Source organism: Parasteatoda tepidariorum, chromosome 6 (assembly GCF_043381705.1).
Source record: "Parasteatoda tepidariorum isolate YZ-2023 chromosome 6, CAS_Ptep_4.0, whole genome shotgun sequence".
Taxonomy (NCBI): domain Eukaryota; kingdom Metazoa; phylum Arthropoda; class Arachnida; order Araneae; family Theridiidae; genus Parasteatoda; species Parasteatoda tepidariorum.
This window is the reverse complement of record NC_092209.1, coordinates 67,570,005-67,587,981: the sequence shown is the minus strand read 5'-3', so window position 1 is coordinate 67,587,981 and position 17,977 is coordinate 67,570,005. Positions and strand designations below refer to the sequence as shown.

The 17,977-nt window shown below is 28.6% G+C and overlaps 1 protein-coding gene across 1 annotated transcript in view; it reads left to right on the top strand.

Annotated features, from left to right (window-relative positions):
• Positions 1–17,977, top strand: part of LOC107453721 (A disintegrin and metalloproteinase with thrombospondin motifs 6) — a 97,449-nt gene that overhangs the window by 33,151 nt on the left and 46,321 nt on the right. Inside the window, exons 3-4 of the mRNA XM_043041875.2 lie at positions 13,861–14,014; positions 16,126–16,313. Coding sequence (XP_042897809.1) covers positions 13,861–14,014; positions 16,126–16,313 — 342 coding nt within the window. The remainder of the gene's footprint in view (positions 1–13,860; positions 14,015–16,125; positions 16,314–17,977) is intronic.

Genomic DNA, 17,977 nt, shown 5'->3' with positions numbered 1-17,977 from the left:
AAAATTTAATGAGAATGCCTGAATAACTAAATCGAGGGATTCATAAGAATTTTCTCTGTTAAAACAGATGAAAAAAAATCAACAGATGAAAGTAGTAATAACAAAACAATATGTAATAACAGAATATTTTAATTTTTCTTTTTAGGGGGGGGGTTTAGTTTGTTAGAGGGTTGCACCCCCTTTTATATTATTCTGCCGGCGCCCTTGCACTAGCCTCTTTGCATATTATGAATGGACAAGGCCCATTTTTCCAACGTCAACACCAAAAAGAGTGTGTACTGATGGGCAGACATGAAACCGTAGGCTGTGGTTCCATTACCTTTATACGACGCCGAAGTTACTGTGTAGTGTAGCATTTCAGGCACAATAGTTCTCGGCTCGTATTTCTTTGAAGAAGCGACACTGGGGCTTGTAACATGCTGTGACAGGCTGATACTGTGAAGCCCTGTTACCAAATTACGTCATACGAGAATTGCTGCAGCGAAATGCATTGATGACATCATTTGGAAGCAGGATGGTGCACACCTCTACACATTAGACCCCTTAACAGTATTTTGGCAATCGTGTCATTTGCCGCCATTTCCCATCTCCGTGGTCTTTTAATAATCTCCTCTATAAATTTCTGGTTTGGGGATGTCTCGAATCCAGTGTCTACATGTGCAATTCGCAAACTTTGTCGGTTTTGGAAGACTTAAAGGTGAGATTAAAAACATCTCTCATGCCATGTAACTCTCGGGTTTGTTCTATCGGGTTCTATCGCGTGCGATATGGAATTGCCTGTGAAGGCACCCAAGTAGAAAATCTGTAATTCACTTTTTTTTTCAATCTGTATTCTATGATTTGTACCAGTGATTGTTGTCTTCTCGGGATTCAGTGATTGTTGCCACTCTCATATTCATATTTCTTTTCGTATGCAGAGGTTCTTTTTCGTTTATGTTCATATAACCATTACCATGACCGCTACTTTGTTGTCGTTTTCAGAATCTCGAGCTCCTAACCCCTGAATAACTTCATTTTTATCACGATCAGTTGGACGCACCGGCCGCTAAAAGCTTATAAGTTGACCAAGTTTTCGTATGGTCAACCTGCATATCATATTATGTAAATTATGTAGAATTTAAACTCATGATTTTTATTTTAAAATATCACGGGTGACTTCATATTCGCAGAAAAACATGACTATTTTGATTTAAACGCTGAAAACTATAATTTATTTTAAAAAGATGCATAAATACAAAAAGTTACACTGTTGCATTTCCCTAAAATAAATAAATTGCACGGTAATAATAATAGGCACACACTTTAATGCACACGCAAAGTAAAATTATTAATGCACGTACTTAATAAAAAATATTTAAAATTAATTTCAAATAAATAAAAGCTAAAAAAATGTTTGGATTTAAAAAAATACTTTTTTTAATAAAACTGAAGCGTACTTCAATAAGTCAGGCTTGTAGATTATTGCTTCGTAGAGTTAAGAAATTAAATCTGTAGCAAGCTAAACAGAGTGTTGGAATGAATTTTTTCCCAACATATTATATCAAGAAGTCATTCATGGATATAAGGATATGGATTTCTTAACATATTATTAAAAAGACTTGCATATAAACATCTGGAAGTAATATATCCATGCTTTCTTGATTAGAAATGCAAAATTGGCATCACTTTATACTCGGTTTGAAATTTTTTTTATCTACCAAAAATATATTTTTTTGTAAAGATTATAACTAAAACGAAATGACTGTAACTTTCATATTTCCATTGAAAAGCAAGCTTCAGATCCATCTTTTTATCCTTGTAGAAATGTTTTTTGAGCTAAAAAATAATTTTAGGAAATTGATCTGACCTATTTAAATAATTGGTATGATTTTTTCAAATTTTATTTTTATTAACTTATTAATTTATGCCTTCAACACAGTAAAATATATTTGATATGTAGTGACATTTATAAAGGAAGTTATCAAGGAAAATTAGTTCTACCTTTATTCATTAAATTTTAAATCCTCTTTAAATATCTTTTTTAGAGTTAAATTGGCGCAAGTTACATGCTGAATGTGCAAATTTGATCCTTTTGGTTTGAGAAAAGAATTATTAAATTATTTGAAGAAAACTTTTGCAATAATTTGCAATCCGACTGGATGACAATCTGAGATTTCGACGAAAATTTCGAATTGTTTATTATTGTTTATATTTGAAGTTCTGATCAGCTTTCTGTCTTTCACTAAAATTTTGTTTTCCGTTCTTTAGAATCGAAATTATAGTTGTTTCCTCGCATGCTAAAAGACGAAATAGCGTGGCAATTGCACTCTTTAAATGTATTTTCAGAAAAACGTTGATTTCAATTCACGCTAATGCACATTACAAACAAAAATTATAATAGAATTTTTGTGAAACTTTGTATGTAGATTTTGTACAATGCTAGCTATATTTTGTACTAAAAGCTAAGGTTAAAAGTTAAATGTATTATTTTTATCCTACCTTAACTAAAAATATTCAGATTTTTTTTATAAAATCAGTACGGAACAATATATTTAATTCTATCTCATTGTATAGTTGAAACATTTTAAAGATTTTTGTTCAAAACACAGGTAACCATATTATTAATCATGAACAAAAAGAGTATTATTTGATATTTTGCATTACAATTTATTCTAGAGCTGTTCGCGGGGCTCTATGAAAAAAAAAATATTTCGTAAATTTTTAAAGTTTATATTCGATTTACAATTATAGGTCCACTGCTTACAATAAATAAATAAAGTATAACAGGATTTTTGTCAATATGCAAAATTATAAATTTACAGTATAGAACGTAATTTTAACTTTATGGGTGTTACAGCCTCAAGTTTAGCTTTGTGCATGCTACCATCTTTTGAGAACTGCCCTAAGAGATTTGATATTATATTAATTACCTCGTGATATAGATATTATAATTAAAAAATTTAAACTTGCTTAGTATTAGCTATACATTTTGTTTAATTTGCTCAGTTCTTTTTTTTTTGCTAAAATGCCGCAATTTTAATGAAAATTGTTAAGTCATCAGGGTTTTTTTCCATAGCAGTTTTATTAGCAATAATGGTTTAACCTGTTTAATTTATCTAAAGTTACAGTTTTAATTAATTTTCCTTCTCAGACAGAGAAGAAAAAAATTTTGATGAAATTACCGCACTGCCTAGTAATAGCATTTCCGGTAAAAATATATATATATATATATAATTTTGGTTAATAAAACCAAAATATAAGGTATTTAAGGTATTTCATTCATTTGGTAATTTTTCCATTTAAGTATTAAGATTTTTCGGAAATTCTGGTTTTATAAAATTTTGAAACCACATATTTAGTAAAGTAAAAAAATACAAAACTGAAAAGTAAATTTAGCTAAATAAAAGGTTTATATGCCATAATTTAAGGTATCATGATAAAATTACCAAGTTTCACCACATTTACCAAATTTTATCAAATATTTTGTAAACCATATTTAATTGTTATTTTTACCAAAATAATTACCTAAGAGCTTTGTTAAAAAATTACTTATCTTTTAAAAATTACTATAAAAGCTGTAAATTTTACCATATTTTGGTAGTTTAGACCATACTTTTTTTCTCAGTGTACTGATACTTATACGGCTGATATTGTATGGCAGATAAGTTCGCGAATTTATTTCCGTGAACTAATTCATATTATGTATTTCATTTGTTCATTATAAAAATTTACATCAGTTTCTTGTCAATAAATACCAATAATGTGAAATCAATTAGAAAAGAAAAATCGATGTTTATTGCGTTTGAGGAGAGTGATCAACTTCTGTTTTCCATTTCATTGGCAGAAAAAAAAAACGATGTTAATCACGTGTGTGGAAAAATATGTACCTAAAGAAACTGCAATGAATATCAATTTAATACGTTCAGTCGATAATCCGCTGTCGTCGCCGCCATTATTCAGCATCAATCGTGTTTTATTAATCATTTCGTCGCTTCCTTACACAAATTGTTGTAAGAAAAAAAAATAGGCTCGATGCCGCCAGATAAAGACAGTTAATTGTGAAGAATATTTCCTTTAACAACTATCATTAAGACAAAAAGTAATAAAAACGGCCTGTGGGGTATTTTTAATAATGAATACATTAACAGATACTTTCTTTCTCAAAGAGGAAAATGTAATACTCGTTGAAAACATTTTAAGTAATAAACACCTTCGGACGTTATTGATGTTTATAATTTTGTTATGTTAAAAATTTAGGGGGATGTTCATGGATATTAAAATAATTTTGTGTTTGCAATATTAGATCTACTCCATTTTCTAAGCTGTAAACCTCAGAACCTTATTGACTTAAATATAATTTTAAAGATTGAGTAAAATACGATAATTTCGCGGTAATATAATTCGTTTCTTTCGTGAATACATATTCCTTTCATCCATATTACATGTGTGAATCTTCCATTATTGGTGTTATTGGAGTTTATAATTTTGTTATGTTAAAATTTAGGGGGATGTTCATGGATATTAAAATAATTTTGTGTTTGCAATATTAGACCTACTCCATTTTCTAAGATTTAAACCACAGAGCCTTATTGACTTAAAAAATATAATTTTTAAGACTGAGTGAAATACGATAATTTCGGGGTAATGTAATTTGTTTCTTTCGTGAATGCATATTCCTTTCATCCATATTACAAGTGTGAATCTTCCATTATTGGTGTTAATGGTGTTTATAATTTTGTTATGTTAAAATTTAGGGGAATGTTCATGGATATTAAAAAAAATGTTTTTGTATTATTAGATCTACTCCATTTTCCAAGATGTAAACCACAGAATTTCATTGACTTAAAAAATATAATTTTAAAAACTATGTAAAATACGATAATTTCGGGGTAATATAATTCGTTTCTTTCTTGAATACATATTCCTTTCATCCATATTACATGAGTGAATCTTCCTTTGAGTGAGTTTCATAAGATAATACAAACACGCTTTAAAACCATATATATGATTTATAACAAAAAATGTTCATTTTACAGTCGCTGAATCGGATCGAATCCATGCAACCAATGCAACACAGCGTAGAATGCCAATTACGAGCACTTAATTTCCCCCGATGAACTCACAGTTCACTACTAATTAAACATTCCAAAATATTTATCCAAGTTATATTTCTCAAATGAGAAGTAATATTATTTTTAAAGACTGAAAGGTAACTCTGACAATGACAAGGAAAATATATCTCCACGGTTCAGTAAATTTAGACTTCTTAACTATTCTTGAATATATGGATTGTTTGAAGCTTGAAGGTAGAATAATAAACTTCCATAAACTCGCTACAGTATTTTCAGTAATTTTATGGCTGCTTTACCATATGCCAAACCAACTCCGCACATCACCTTTGTCTCCAGACTATAACCAAACACTAACAGAGCAATAATGAGATTTACTCGAATGGAAAACCAGAAAGCATAAAATAAAAATCAAAAGAATGTGCTTATATCAGTCATATATCTACGGAATCTTATATCTACGGAAGAAATATCTGAACCAGTTGAATCAATACCAAATAAGTTAAGAGAGGATACAAAAAATAGAGGATTCAACAAAGTATAAACAAAGTATATTCAAGCAATTATTTAAGAATTCTGTATCAGTATAATCAGACTATTGACAAACACGATTTGAGCCATATATATAAGAATTTTTTTGAATACTTTTTTATGCAATAATCGGGCTAGAAGCTTATTGTTTTCAATATGATATAAAATAAAGAGATTATGGGGAATTAATAAAAATACAGTTATTCATAAAGATTCCATTCAGTCAGTGATTGCTGAACAAACATAAAAGTTGATCGTTTGTATGCAAACTTTAGGAGGAATGTATTTCTATAAAAGCCTTATACACTGTTAAAATTTTCATTCGAAAATTATGGTAAAAAAACCGGCAACTGTCTGTCCATCCGATTAACCGTAAAGTTTACGATAAAGAAATTTTTTTTTCTTTATGGTTTTGAAACCATTTACAAAAAGCATGGTTATAAAACCATGAATACTAAACTATACGGTTTTTTAACCATTCACAACCAGCATTTTTCAAAAACGTAAAAAGAAATAATTATTTAAATAGACATAGGAGCTTGGGTTTTCGTAAGGAAATGGACATTAAATATTACCGGATACTGGCAATTCTTTACGTGTTGAAGGGAATGTAGGAAATATTGTAGTGTCAACACTAGGACTCGAACTCCAGTTATGCTGGGCATGAGATAAGCCCGCTCGTCTATGATACGTACGCAGTTGCAAAGAACTAAGTAGCTTCATTAGGTGGTTCTAGTTAGTGCGATAAAATTTTGGTTGTTTTACCGTGGTAGGTGAAAGCAGTTAATAAACAGTTTTTGTCAAACTTAACAGCTTGATTACCATTTTAATTATAGTTACTTGACTGTTTTGATTAAATGTGGAAAAATAACCATTCAATAAATTGTTATTGAACCATTTTTTCCGAGAAATTTCTTAACAGTGTATAGAAGCCAAGCCAAATTTTCAAATTGTTTCAAGAGGGAAGTTTTGATAAAAGACAATAATGATTTCTATGCAAGCAATGAAATGCTTCTGTGTATTGTGGCATTATCTAGAATAAATTTCGTAAACTTGTAGACTATCCGGAAACAATACTAATGAATAATGTTTTGGAAAAAATATATGACTTTTCGCAGAAATACAAATAATTTTCTAAAAAATTAGGGTTAATCGCGACACAATTAAGGGGAAACATAACTAAGTTCATTGATTGATATCATAGAGAAAGGGAGAGTTCCAAAATTACAAATTGTTATTAAATAACTTTGCAATAGCCATTTAACTTCCCCCTTTAAACTGATAACGATATATATAAATAGTCCCACGTATGGCTGTAGTGGTCGAATGGGCAACGACAGAGAGCTATTAAAATTTTAAGAAAGAAAAGGAGAAAAACACAATGTGAATATATCTTTCATTTCGAGAAAAAAAGAAACTAAAGCTAAACAAATAAATGTTTTTCCACGTCTGACCATCAAGGTCGTAACTTAAGAGACGTGGAAAAAAAGTTAATGGATATGGCGATACTCCTATTCTTATGAAAATTATTGTGTAAGTTGAGAAAGAAATAATTTCAGTTTCTCCGATTTAAAAGTTTGTTTCTCGTATTTCTTAATGTGGAAGGTTGTTTTGTTGTCGTAGCTGGACACTGTGACGCCGGACAATAAAAAACCACGACTGAGTGTCGCATTAGCATTTGACTAATGATAATATAAGAGCAATTCTCTTGGAGTAATTATGATATACTAGTGATTCAATTTGAAAAATTACAAATGACTTCAATTAAGTTAAAGCTTCATGACATTTAAGACTCCTGAAACGATTTAAATACCTTATTATGTAATTTACTTACTTTTCTATTGAATTGTCAATTTTAATGATCATTCTTTTTTAGTGTATTTAACTTATATCACATTTCTCATCATATATTTGTTTCTTAGATAATTTAATACGTTTCTATTTTTTTTAAAGAAATAAAGAAGTCGATTCGTTTGTATTTAGAAATATGTTTGATTTTCTTAATGTTTAAAATGTGTATCCTTCAATAATTTAGTTATTAATTCATTTCCACTGAACCTCTTTTTCATTTACTTATTAATTACCTCAATCTTTCATTAAATCGATAATTTATTATAATATCATTTATTTAAATAATTCTTTTACCATTCATTGCGAGATTAATTATTTCGTCATTCAGGTTTCATTAACTTACACGTTACTTAAATAGTTTATTCAATTATTTCTTATTCATTAATTTATTCATGTAAAATTATATTATTCTAATTAAAAAAATTTGTGGTGATAGGTTCGCCGCTCATCGTAAAATCAAGTTTATTTCATATTGTTATCTGTTTGTCTTTAATCAATTGTGTTTTTACTTATTTTTGAAGTGAACTGNTAAAATTTTTTTTCTTCGTAATTAAGACGTATATTTGAATTTACTACTTTGTATTTTATGATTGTTTTTAAACAATCATTATTGGTATCGTGACTTTGTCACTGGGGGGATACTGTGTGGTGATAGGTTCGCCACTCATCGTAAAATCAAGTTTATTTCATATTGTTATCTGTTTGTCTTTAATCAATTGTGTTTTTACTTATTTTTGAAGTGAACTGAAATAAGAGTTCTGACGTCATCATATTAGAATTGTATAAATACCAACACGCACATGACAGCCTGTCAGTATTTCTCTCATCACCTGCTGTGATGATGCTTCTTGTAAATCAAACCAACTTGTATATAAATGTAAATATGTTTAATAAAATATTAGTATCTCAAAGGAGCTATCTTCGCTTACTTCAAATTAATAAAATTCAGTGACAGAAAAGGATGATAGGGTTTCAAGTCACAAAGCTGCTTTTCTCTTTAACGAAACTTATAGATCACTATAACAGATCTGGTAGATAATAAATTAAAATACTAATTAAGTGTTTAATAATTTTTTATTCATTGATCTACATTTATTGGTACATCAATGATTAAAATGTATGCATATTAATGATGATACGTAATAAACATTCCTGAACTGAGAAAAAATGTTGGCCAAATTACCGTAATGTATCTAACATTTTTGGTAAAAAAGAATAATTCTGGTAATTAAAATCAAAACATACTGTTATTAAACAATTTATTCAGTAATGGTAATTTTTCCATTCATATGGTAACGGTTTACCGGAATCTTTTTTTCAAAGCTATATTTTTATCACCACACATTTAGTAAAAATTATAAAACTTGAAAGGGAATTTAACCAAATCATTGTTTTTTATGCAATGCTTCAAAATATCATGATAAAATTGCCTAATTTTACAATATCTACCAAATTTTATTACATGATATAGAATTATTTTTAATTTTTAATTTATCAAAATCACTACCAAAGCTCTTCGTTAAAATAACCGAGCTATTTGGTGTTTCCATGGAGACAGAAACACGGTAAAGTTTTCCTCAATCTGGTAGTTTTGAATACACTACTTTTTTTTCTCAGTGTAATGGTATATCATCATTACTAATGAATTTGAATTTAACTCTTATTCATTTAAAATTTTACCTTTTACACTCTGCCTTTTTGTCAAATTTTCACCATTTATTTTACTTTCATTCGATTCTACAAATTATTCCGCAATTTTCAAAAATCATAGTTAATGTAGTATAGTTAAAAGCCTCTAATGTATTATTTTGTTTGCTGGGTAGTTATAACTATAATACAAATTACACTCATCTTGTAGCAGTTGAAACTTGAATAATATTTATTGTTAGATTGTTGTATATACTGGTTAAAAGAATTCCTGGTTCAAAACCCGAACCCATCACTAATTTCATAGATTATTTAACTTGAATGTGAAACTATTTATTCAACATATGGTTGTTTTGAAATTGAAAAAAAAGTCTTTAACAGTATAATATTTCACTTAAATTTTCTAATCAGGTACTTCGTAAGAAAATTAAATTTTTGAGGCAGTTGGACAACCGGAAAGTTTCCATAGAATTACGTGTTGTACATTTTTTTTTTAAATTTTCGTTTGTTTTCCGATTTTTTGCCTTAAAATTTGTTCACTGACTATAAATCATAGAGCTCAAATAGAATTCTTTATTATTATCTTTTTATAAAAGGATTGAGAATTCAAAGTAAGTACAAGAAAAAGGGAAAAGAAAGATCCTTTTTGATTGGATGAATAAAGGCCCAATTTCCGTTTTTTATTACCTCGATGGATTTGCTATCAAAAATACTACAATATGAGAGCTATTGAATAAAGCGAAGTCTACAAACACTCAATAAATATCTCATCCAAACAAGAGAGTTCATCCTTTTGAAGGTAACCTTGACCGAGGCGCGAACTTCTCGGCACGGCTTAACGCCTTTGTGATACTCGCCGACGATGTTCCCAATCACCGCTGCAGACGTGTAGAAATACAAACAGGAACATTTAAATTGTGCAAGGTCGGAAGAATTTTTTTTCTTTTCCTCTTTACGTTTGATTCTGAATAATCTGACCTCACGTAGACACTTAGGTCACTATAATATATTCTCCTTCAATAAAGTGAAAAATGAATTATTGTTATAATTTTAAAGGCTTAAATAAATTTTGTATGTATTTCCCTTTATTGAAAGGTCAGAATTAGATATTTTTTTTTAATATTCTCTCCGACATTTTACCATGTCGGGACATCAAAATAACTATCAAAAATAACATCAATCAATTATTCAATTTAATTTTCTAAGATTTTGCAAGTCTATTTTTTTAATAGTTGCCTACATTGATACTTGATATAAAAGAACAGATTGAAATTTTTTTTTTAATTATTCAACCTACTTTTTTAAATAGTTGCTTACATTGATACTTGATATAAAAGAACAGATTGAATTTTTTAGTTAACTATTCAACCTACTTATTAAATAGTTGCCTACATTGATACTTGATATAAAAGAACAGATTTAAATTTTTTTTTTAACTTTTCAACCTGCTTTTTTAAATAATTGCCTACATTGATACTTGATATAAAGGAACAGATTGAAATTTTTTTTCTAACTATTCAACCTACTTTTTTAAATAGTTGCCTACATTGATACTTGATATAAAAGAACAGATTTTTTTTTTTAAACTTTTCAACCTATTTTTTTAAATAGTTGCCTACATTGATACTTGATATAAAAGAACAGATTGAAATTTTTTTTAACTATTCAACCTACTTTTTTAAATAGTTGCCTACATTGATACTTGATATAAAAGAACAGATTGAAATTTTTTTTTTAAACTAATCAACCTACTTTTTTAAATAGTTGCCTACATTGATACTTGATATAAAAGAACAGATTGAAATTTTTTTAAGCTATTCAACCTACTTTTTTAAATAGTTGCCTATATTGAAACTTGATATAAAAGAACAGACTGAAAGTTTTTAGTTAACTATTCAACCTACTTTTTTAACTCATTAGTATTCAACTAACAGTAAATTGTTTTAAATCCTTAATTCATGAAATAAATACTTTACAGAATTTAAAACGATTCATACCTACTCTTTATACTCACTTTAAGAGGACGCTATACTACGGGAGAAACTTTTAATCGCAAATTCTCTTTCTTTTCCATAAAATAATTTAAAATTTATTGTATAGAAAAAGTGAATTCAGGCAAACTATAGAGTAAACTATAAAATTTCAAATACTGAAAAGAAATTTTCATAATATCTAAATGAAAATAAGTTATGAGAATATACATTATATACTTAGGATTATACAATGGAGAAGTTCTCTTTCAATAATTTGTTTGAAATTTGATATTATAAATTTTTTTCAGCAACTGAAACACCATGGCTTACTCTATGTTTTAGTCAAATTTTAGTTGACGGTCAAATTCAGGTTGTTTAACCGTATTAGATGAAAGCAGTTAATAAACTCTTTTTCTCACTGTTAATAGTTTGAATATTATCTTATTTATGATTATTTGACTGTTTTACTTGAATATTATAAAATAAACTCTTATTTAATAATTTTTCTAAGAAATTTCTAGCAGTGCTCAATATTAAGCTGAAATATTTTAAAAACACTGTTTGTTCGTTGATTTCCATTTAAAGCAAGTTACTAACTGAACAGCAAACGTCACACAATCTCATTATATTGCATACAATCAATGTACATTGTGCAAAAAAAATCAGACTACCTTGAATAACTTTTGATTAATAATCGGATTTTCATGATCCAGGACTCAATCTCAATGGCTCGGCGAGTAAACTTTAAATATGCTAATTAATAAGTACAGATGATATTTTAAGTTACGAAATCAGACACAAAAATATACTTTCTCTGAATAAGCGTACCTTTTTTTCCCGACGGATTCGAATTCCTGACCCCCAAGATATGGGGGGGGGGGTAGCCGTAATTATGGGAAATATGGTCCCAATAGTTAGGACATAAGAGAGCTCCGAAGTTTAGACCCCTTAATGTTAATTTTACGTTTTGCGTATTTCACTATATCTCGAGAAATTTTTTTGCGATTTGAATTGAAAAATTGTTGCCCACAATTATAAAATTCGTTTATCCAAAGATAATTCTATTTAAAAAATAACATTCAGTAAATATTTATTATTTTAGGTATAAAAAAAGGTATAAAAAAATTGAATTGCAAGGCATGCAATTTTTTTCATAATTTAAAAGAATATAATTTTGCATGATTAAAAAACGAAATTTCTGCAAAATCAGTTGAATAGTTCCTGGCAAATTTAATTTTAAAAAAGTCAGATATTTAAAACGTTTTTATGTAATGCTCTAAAGTATTGTGATGAAATTACAAAATTTTATCACATTAATGAAATTTTATCACAGAGTGTAAAACCATATTCTGTTGGTTATTTTACCGAAATCGTTACCAAAGCCTTTTGGTAAAAGTCACCGAGCTGTTTGGTGTTCCTATAGAACTAGAAACACGCTAAATTTTACCATATTCTGATAGTTTTGACAATACTTTTTTCTTCGTCCATATTTTAACTTAACTGGTCCAGTCTAGTTAATTTTGCAACTACTAATTTTAAATTCAAATATATTTTATAGATTTTTTTGAATATTCGAAAAGAAAACTAGCGTGTTTGCTTTTATGATTACATTAAAATAATAGGTGCCCGTGAATGATATCTGGACGTGATGGCTTTGTCTTAACTTTTTTTTCAGCATTGGCATTTCACAATGACAGACTTATATACCGTCAATTTACATTACATTAGGTGCATTAAACTATTAACTATTATGATAGAGCTATGATAGATGTGACAGTAGATCATTTCACCGGTGATGACATGAATCTCCACTTAAGATAAATGGCTTTCAAACGATAAAGTTGTAATTTCATTCGTTTCTACCTTGTACAGCATTTTAGGACTCTAATTTCTTTTATTTTTCTTTCTTTTTTCTCTTTTCACTGATTATTTCAATAGTAGAACACGTGTTATCCATTTCAATCACACAACATACTGTTAAAAGACCTTCTTTTATTTGATTTGATAAGAAGCTGATCTCAGTTGCATCTTTTTGCCAAAAATTTAGAAAGGTTTCGTCAATTTGCCTTGGTCGTTAAAAAAAAAGAGTATCTTCATTTGTCTAGTTGATAAACGGATCTGTAAAAACCGAAAAATTGAAATTCATCTTGATTACATTCTTTCTTTTTTCTTACGTATTTTATGTTTGAAAAACTTAAACTAAGATTGAAAAACTTAACATAAAAAATTTAAAAAGAATATATTAAAAGAATTTATGAAAGTTTAAAATAAACAAGTTCAGCAAAGAGTGTTGTAATATATTTTAAAATATTAGTAATACATATTTTTTGCATTTTTCAATATGTGCCAATGATCAATAAAAAGTATTAACATCATGTATTTTTCAATGTGTTTTTAATAAACAAGTTCTAAACAACAATTTAATAAACAAATTCTCACTAAAAAAGCTGGTGACAAAATATCACATTTTGTTTCATTATTGTTAAAATCAAATTTCTTAAACTTATAGGATGCAATGAAGTTTGCAATTGTGGATGAAAATATGCGGAAAATTCATGGAATATTATAAAATAAATTTAATCCTTACTAAATGCTATTTAAAAGGCATAGGCAATTTTCCGGTAATCTGTTCATTTAATCTACAAAAAGTAGATGAAATTAATAAGAGAATATAAATGCGTAAGTTGATTGTATTTTATATACCTTTAAGCTTTATACAAATAACATATCTTAACTTTAGCTAAGTTAATTACCGTTATCTTTTAACAGTTCATGAAAGCTCATTTCTTAAACTCATATTTTTTTCACAGACTGGCTTAATTAGAACTGGAAATGAAGAATACTTTATTGAACCTATTGCAAAAGTTCCTTCAAACATTTCAACTGGTCATGCACACGCCATTTACAAAAAGTCTTCTCTAGAAAAAGCCCAGAAGTCAATTGGAGGAACTTGTGGAAATGTAGGTAAGCTAAACTCATACTACAATTTTATCTTTAAATTCATAACTCCTATTTTTTCTTTTCTAATAGTAGGGGTACATAAATTTAAAAAAAATTGGAAATAAAATAGAAACACCTACCAATAACAGCTAAAAATTTTACTGTTTTTTTTTAATAACAGTCCAGTAAAATATGCTTCAGAAAATTAACTATAATACAGATTTATAATTGTTCTTCTACTCTTCTCTTTACGCTCCCCTTATATAATTTTATAACGGATGTTGAACAGCTGACCCAATTCTGAGTTTACGACTATCAATGTTCAACTCCGCAGCCTTGGAATTTTGAACCCAATCTAAAAGACAAGGGAACTGCTGGATCAAGTATGGCGACACGCTAGCCTTCGTAGATGATTTTTTGATGGAACTACCTCGAATTTGCGTTACATGGAGAGGAAAACTTCCCATAGTTAGCCCAACGGCTAGGGGATTCTAACCCATGATCCGTCCATCACTGAGGATTTGTTTTCTTAAGCGTTGTGGTTGGGGCGAGCTAAGAGCAGAAAATGTATCAACAAGCCAGCTCTGAGCTTTGAACCTGGGTCACCTCATTGGAAGGTGAACGCTCTACCCCTTGAGCCACCGCGGTTCTCCTCTTTTTTTGAAAGAAATGGGGAGGATTTCAGGGGGAGAATTGGACTCTTTCTATACAGACTAGTGAGGCTTTGCTTCCGGTGTATTTGTCTACACTAAATTAAATGAGACCAGTTTTGGGACGATAAAACTACTAGAAGTGTTTTATGTTAAAAAAGTACAATATTGTACTTGCACTTATTTACACATCTTAAATTGCTATACAGACAATTGAGATGTTGTTTCTTATGTTTTTTTGGATGCATTTAAACGAATGAGATATAACACGAGTCAATAGTACTAATATTTCAAAAATTGAAATGGGATTTTTTGTTTAATGAGAACTATTTTTTAAATTGTGCTTGTTCTGAAAAACCCCTTTTTACTTTCCAATTTAGTCCGATCATCTCGTGGTTGGTCTTATTCAATTCAGCAGACAAAATTTCTCCCTTGTTGTCAAGATTGAATTTTATTCCCCACTTCAAATCATCCCAATTTCTCTTTAAAAAGGGATAGCATACAGAGACTAACAGTGAAGTTTATTAGGTATCATTTATAATAACATAAGATTGCAAAAAAAATTCTAAGTCATTCATTTTTCCGAAGAAATACTCATACTATAACTGGACTGTAATGTTATAATTTCAGGTTGAAATTTGCGCATCCTACAAAAAAATAGAAGCAAGCTTTGTACACAAAAATTATGAAAAAAATCGTTGTTACTATTACCAAATTTTCCTTCCATCTCTTTCGTGTCTATTAGTATTTGAGGGACTATCTTGCAATCGAAATTGATGCCTATCAAGAGTGCTCAACTTTCAATTAAATTTAAAGAAAATGATTTGTGGAATTTTCGAATGAAAGATTGCGTAGCAATTTTCGGGGGTTAGCGAGCGTTAGCGAGCAGGGGGCGCAGCCCACTAGTTATTAACAATTTTCAGTAGTTTCAGCAAGTCACTGATGGTGTTTAGAATTCGAAGTAAATGTTATTTTGCTTTCTAAAATAAAGAAAAAAAAATTTTTTAAAGAAAAATCCACTAATTATAATCAGGTAAAAAATTTATCTAGTAGAATTCCATATTTGTTTGGTTTTTGAAATTATATGTTGAAATTAACTATTTTTATCCAGTAATGTTTATTACGTTATCTTATTTTTCTTAAAAAGAATAATTTGAACTAAAATTATTCTATAATATATTAATCTTTGGTATTATTTATTAAATTAAAACTTAGATAAGGATACGAAATATAATATAAATTAAAAGAAAATCGTTAAAAAATGAATACATATCTTACCGCCAAAAATATCTAACAATATGCTAAAACTAAGATAATTTATATTAGAATTTTTACTCGATTTTGAATTATCCTCCTATTTTATATTCGAAATGTTATTCAGCAGAATTATTTTATGAAACATGCATGTTCGTATTTTAATTTCATAAACTATTGATGATTTAACGCTAGTTTTTGATAAACCTAATGGAAAGTATTTCTTTGCAGCTGATGATTTTATAAAGTTTAAATATCAGGAAGATAAAGATAATAGTTTCTCATTGAAGCGGCGAAGGAGAAAGAGATCAGTAAGTACGGAGAGAAATGTTGAAACACTGGTTGTTGCTGATAAGATGATGGTGGATTATTACTCAGAAGAGGATATTGAGACTTACATACTTACAGTAATGAATATGGTTAGTATTATTGTTATTATTTTTGTTCACTGCTTAAAATTATGGTGTTATTTTATTTCATAGATGATTACAAAGATGTTAAAAAAGTAGTGTGTAAAAACTTGTAATAATAATAATAGCTGTTTTCGATTTTAAGTTAAATTTTTTTTTAAAAATTTGTCACTATTTATTATTTAAAATTAAACTGCAGAATGAAAAAGCTCACGCAAAAAAAAAACACTGAAAACAAATGAAAAAAAAGCTTAATTCTTTCAACGACAAATATTTGTGGGAACTTTTTTTCTAATTTCGCTGAAAAACGGAAAAATTACTAAGACCTGAGTAGTTAACTTATTAACTCTTTCCCTGACGGATTTTTTTTCTTCGAATTTCTGACCCAAAAAAAAAGCATTTTTTTTATTGCTGAAAATTAATGTATGTTCTATTTAAAATTAGAAAAAGAAAATATTTTTGTCAGCAAGCGGTTTTTTGCGTTACCTATTGGTGACTAAATGTGTGATGTCCCGTCCACAGATCTCCAGTTTACCCTGCAATGCATCCACGTTTTTTCTTTAAAAAAAAAAAAAAAACACCTTGATTACATTTATTAACTCTCTTGCTATAAGGTTTCTTAGATAAAAATCTGCATAAAATAATTATTAAAATTTGGTAAAAAATATTTTGGTGAATAATTTTTCAACCTTACATCTAAAACAGCTTCTCAATCAGTCTTGGGCATCAGAGCGTAAAAATCTTATTTATCGCAGAGCCATCATAACTATTTTGGCATGCAACGGTAACACGAATGAAAGTGATATTACGCTTTTATATATTTTTATTAATTATATTAAATTAATTCGTTTTTTGTTTAGGCTGTTTTTTGAAGGCTCTGTCGTAACATGAAGTGTTTTTTTTTGAGTAATATGCTATTTTTATAACTGCTGTGTTGCAACTGTTACTGATGACTGTTATGCCAAGTTTAGGTTATCTAAAGAAAGCGCTGTCAACGCTTATTTTGAAAATGGTGTAAAACGTCAATATGGAGAAAAACCACAGTTTTGTAAAAATGAAAAACGTTTGTGGTCAAATTTTTTTATATTTAAAAATTTACTCCAATACTGCATTAATTGGACTCATAAAAATTTGCAAAAACTGAGAATAAGTCATTGATTTTGATTTGTCTGTTCAAAAGCACAGATTATTCACGACAATATTATGTATATAGTTAAAAATCATCGCATTTCTTCGAGTGTAAAGTATATAAACTATTGCTTTTTTATTTTTCTTGGTGACAGAACTTCGAAAAACAGCGTTGAATACAACACAAAAATGTAATCACCACTCTAAGAAACTCCTTTCTAAATTTAAAAGTAATTTGAAAGTGAAACAGATATAAACTGCCTTCAACTTGGAAAGCAAATATATATGAGTCCAATAGTAATATCTGTGTTGATACGAGTCCAAAACTGATACAGAATACGTGACTTTCTTTTTCCGTCCCTACATATAGTGTTCTGTCTGATCCTATTGCAGCGACAAATATAGATAATTACAAATTCTGGTAGAAGTTTCTTAATATTTTAGGGAGTTAAGAAACTTTAGCTTTAAAAATATAAGCTGCTTACAAAAACAAAATTTCATTACGTGCCAACTTATTTGATAAACATACAAAAAAGAATAAGTTA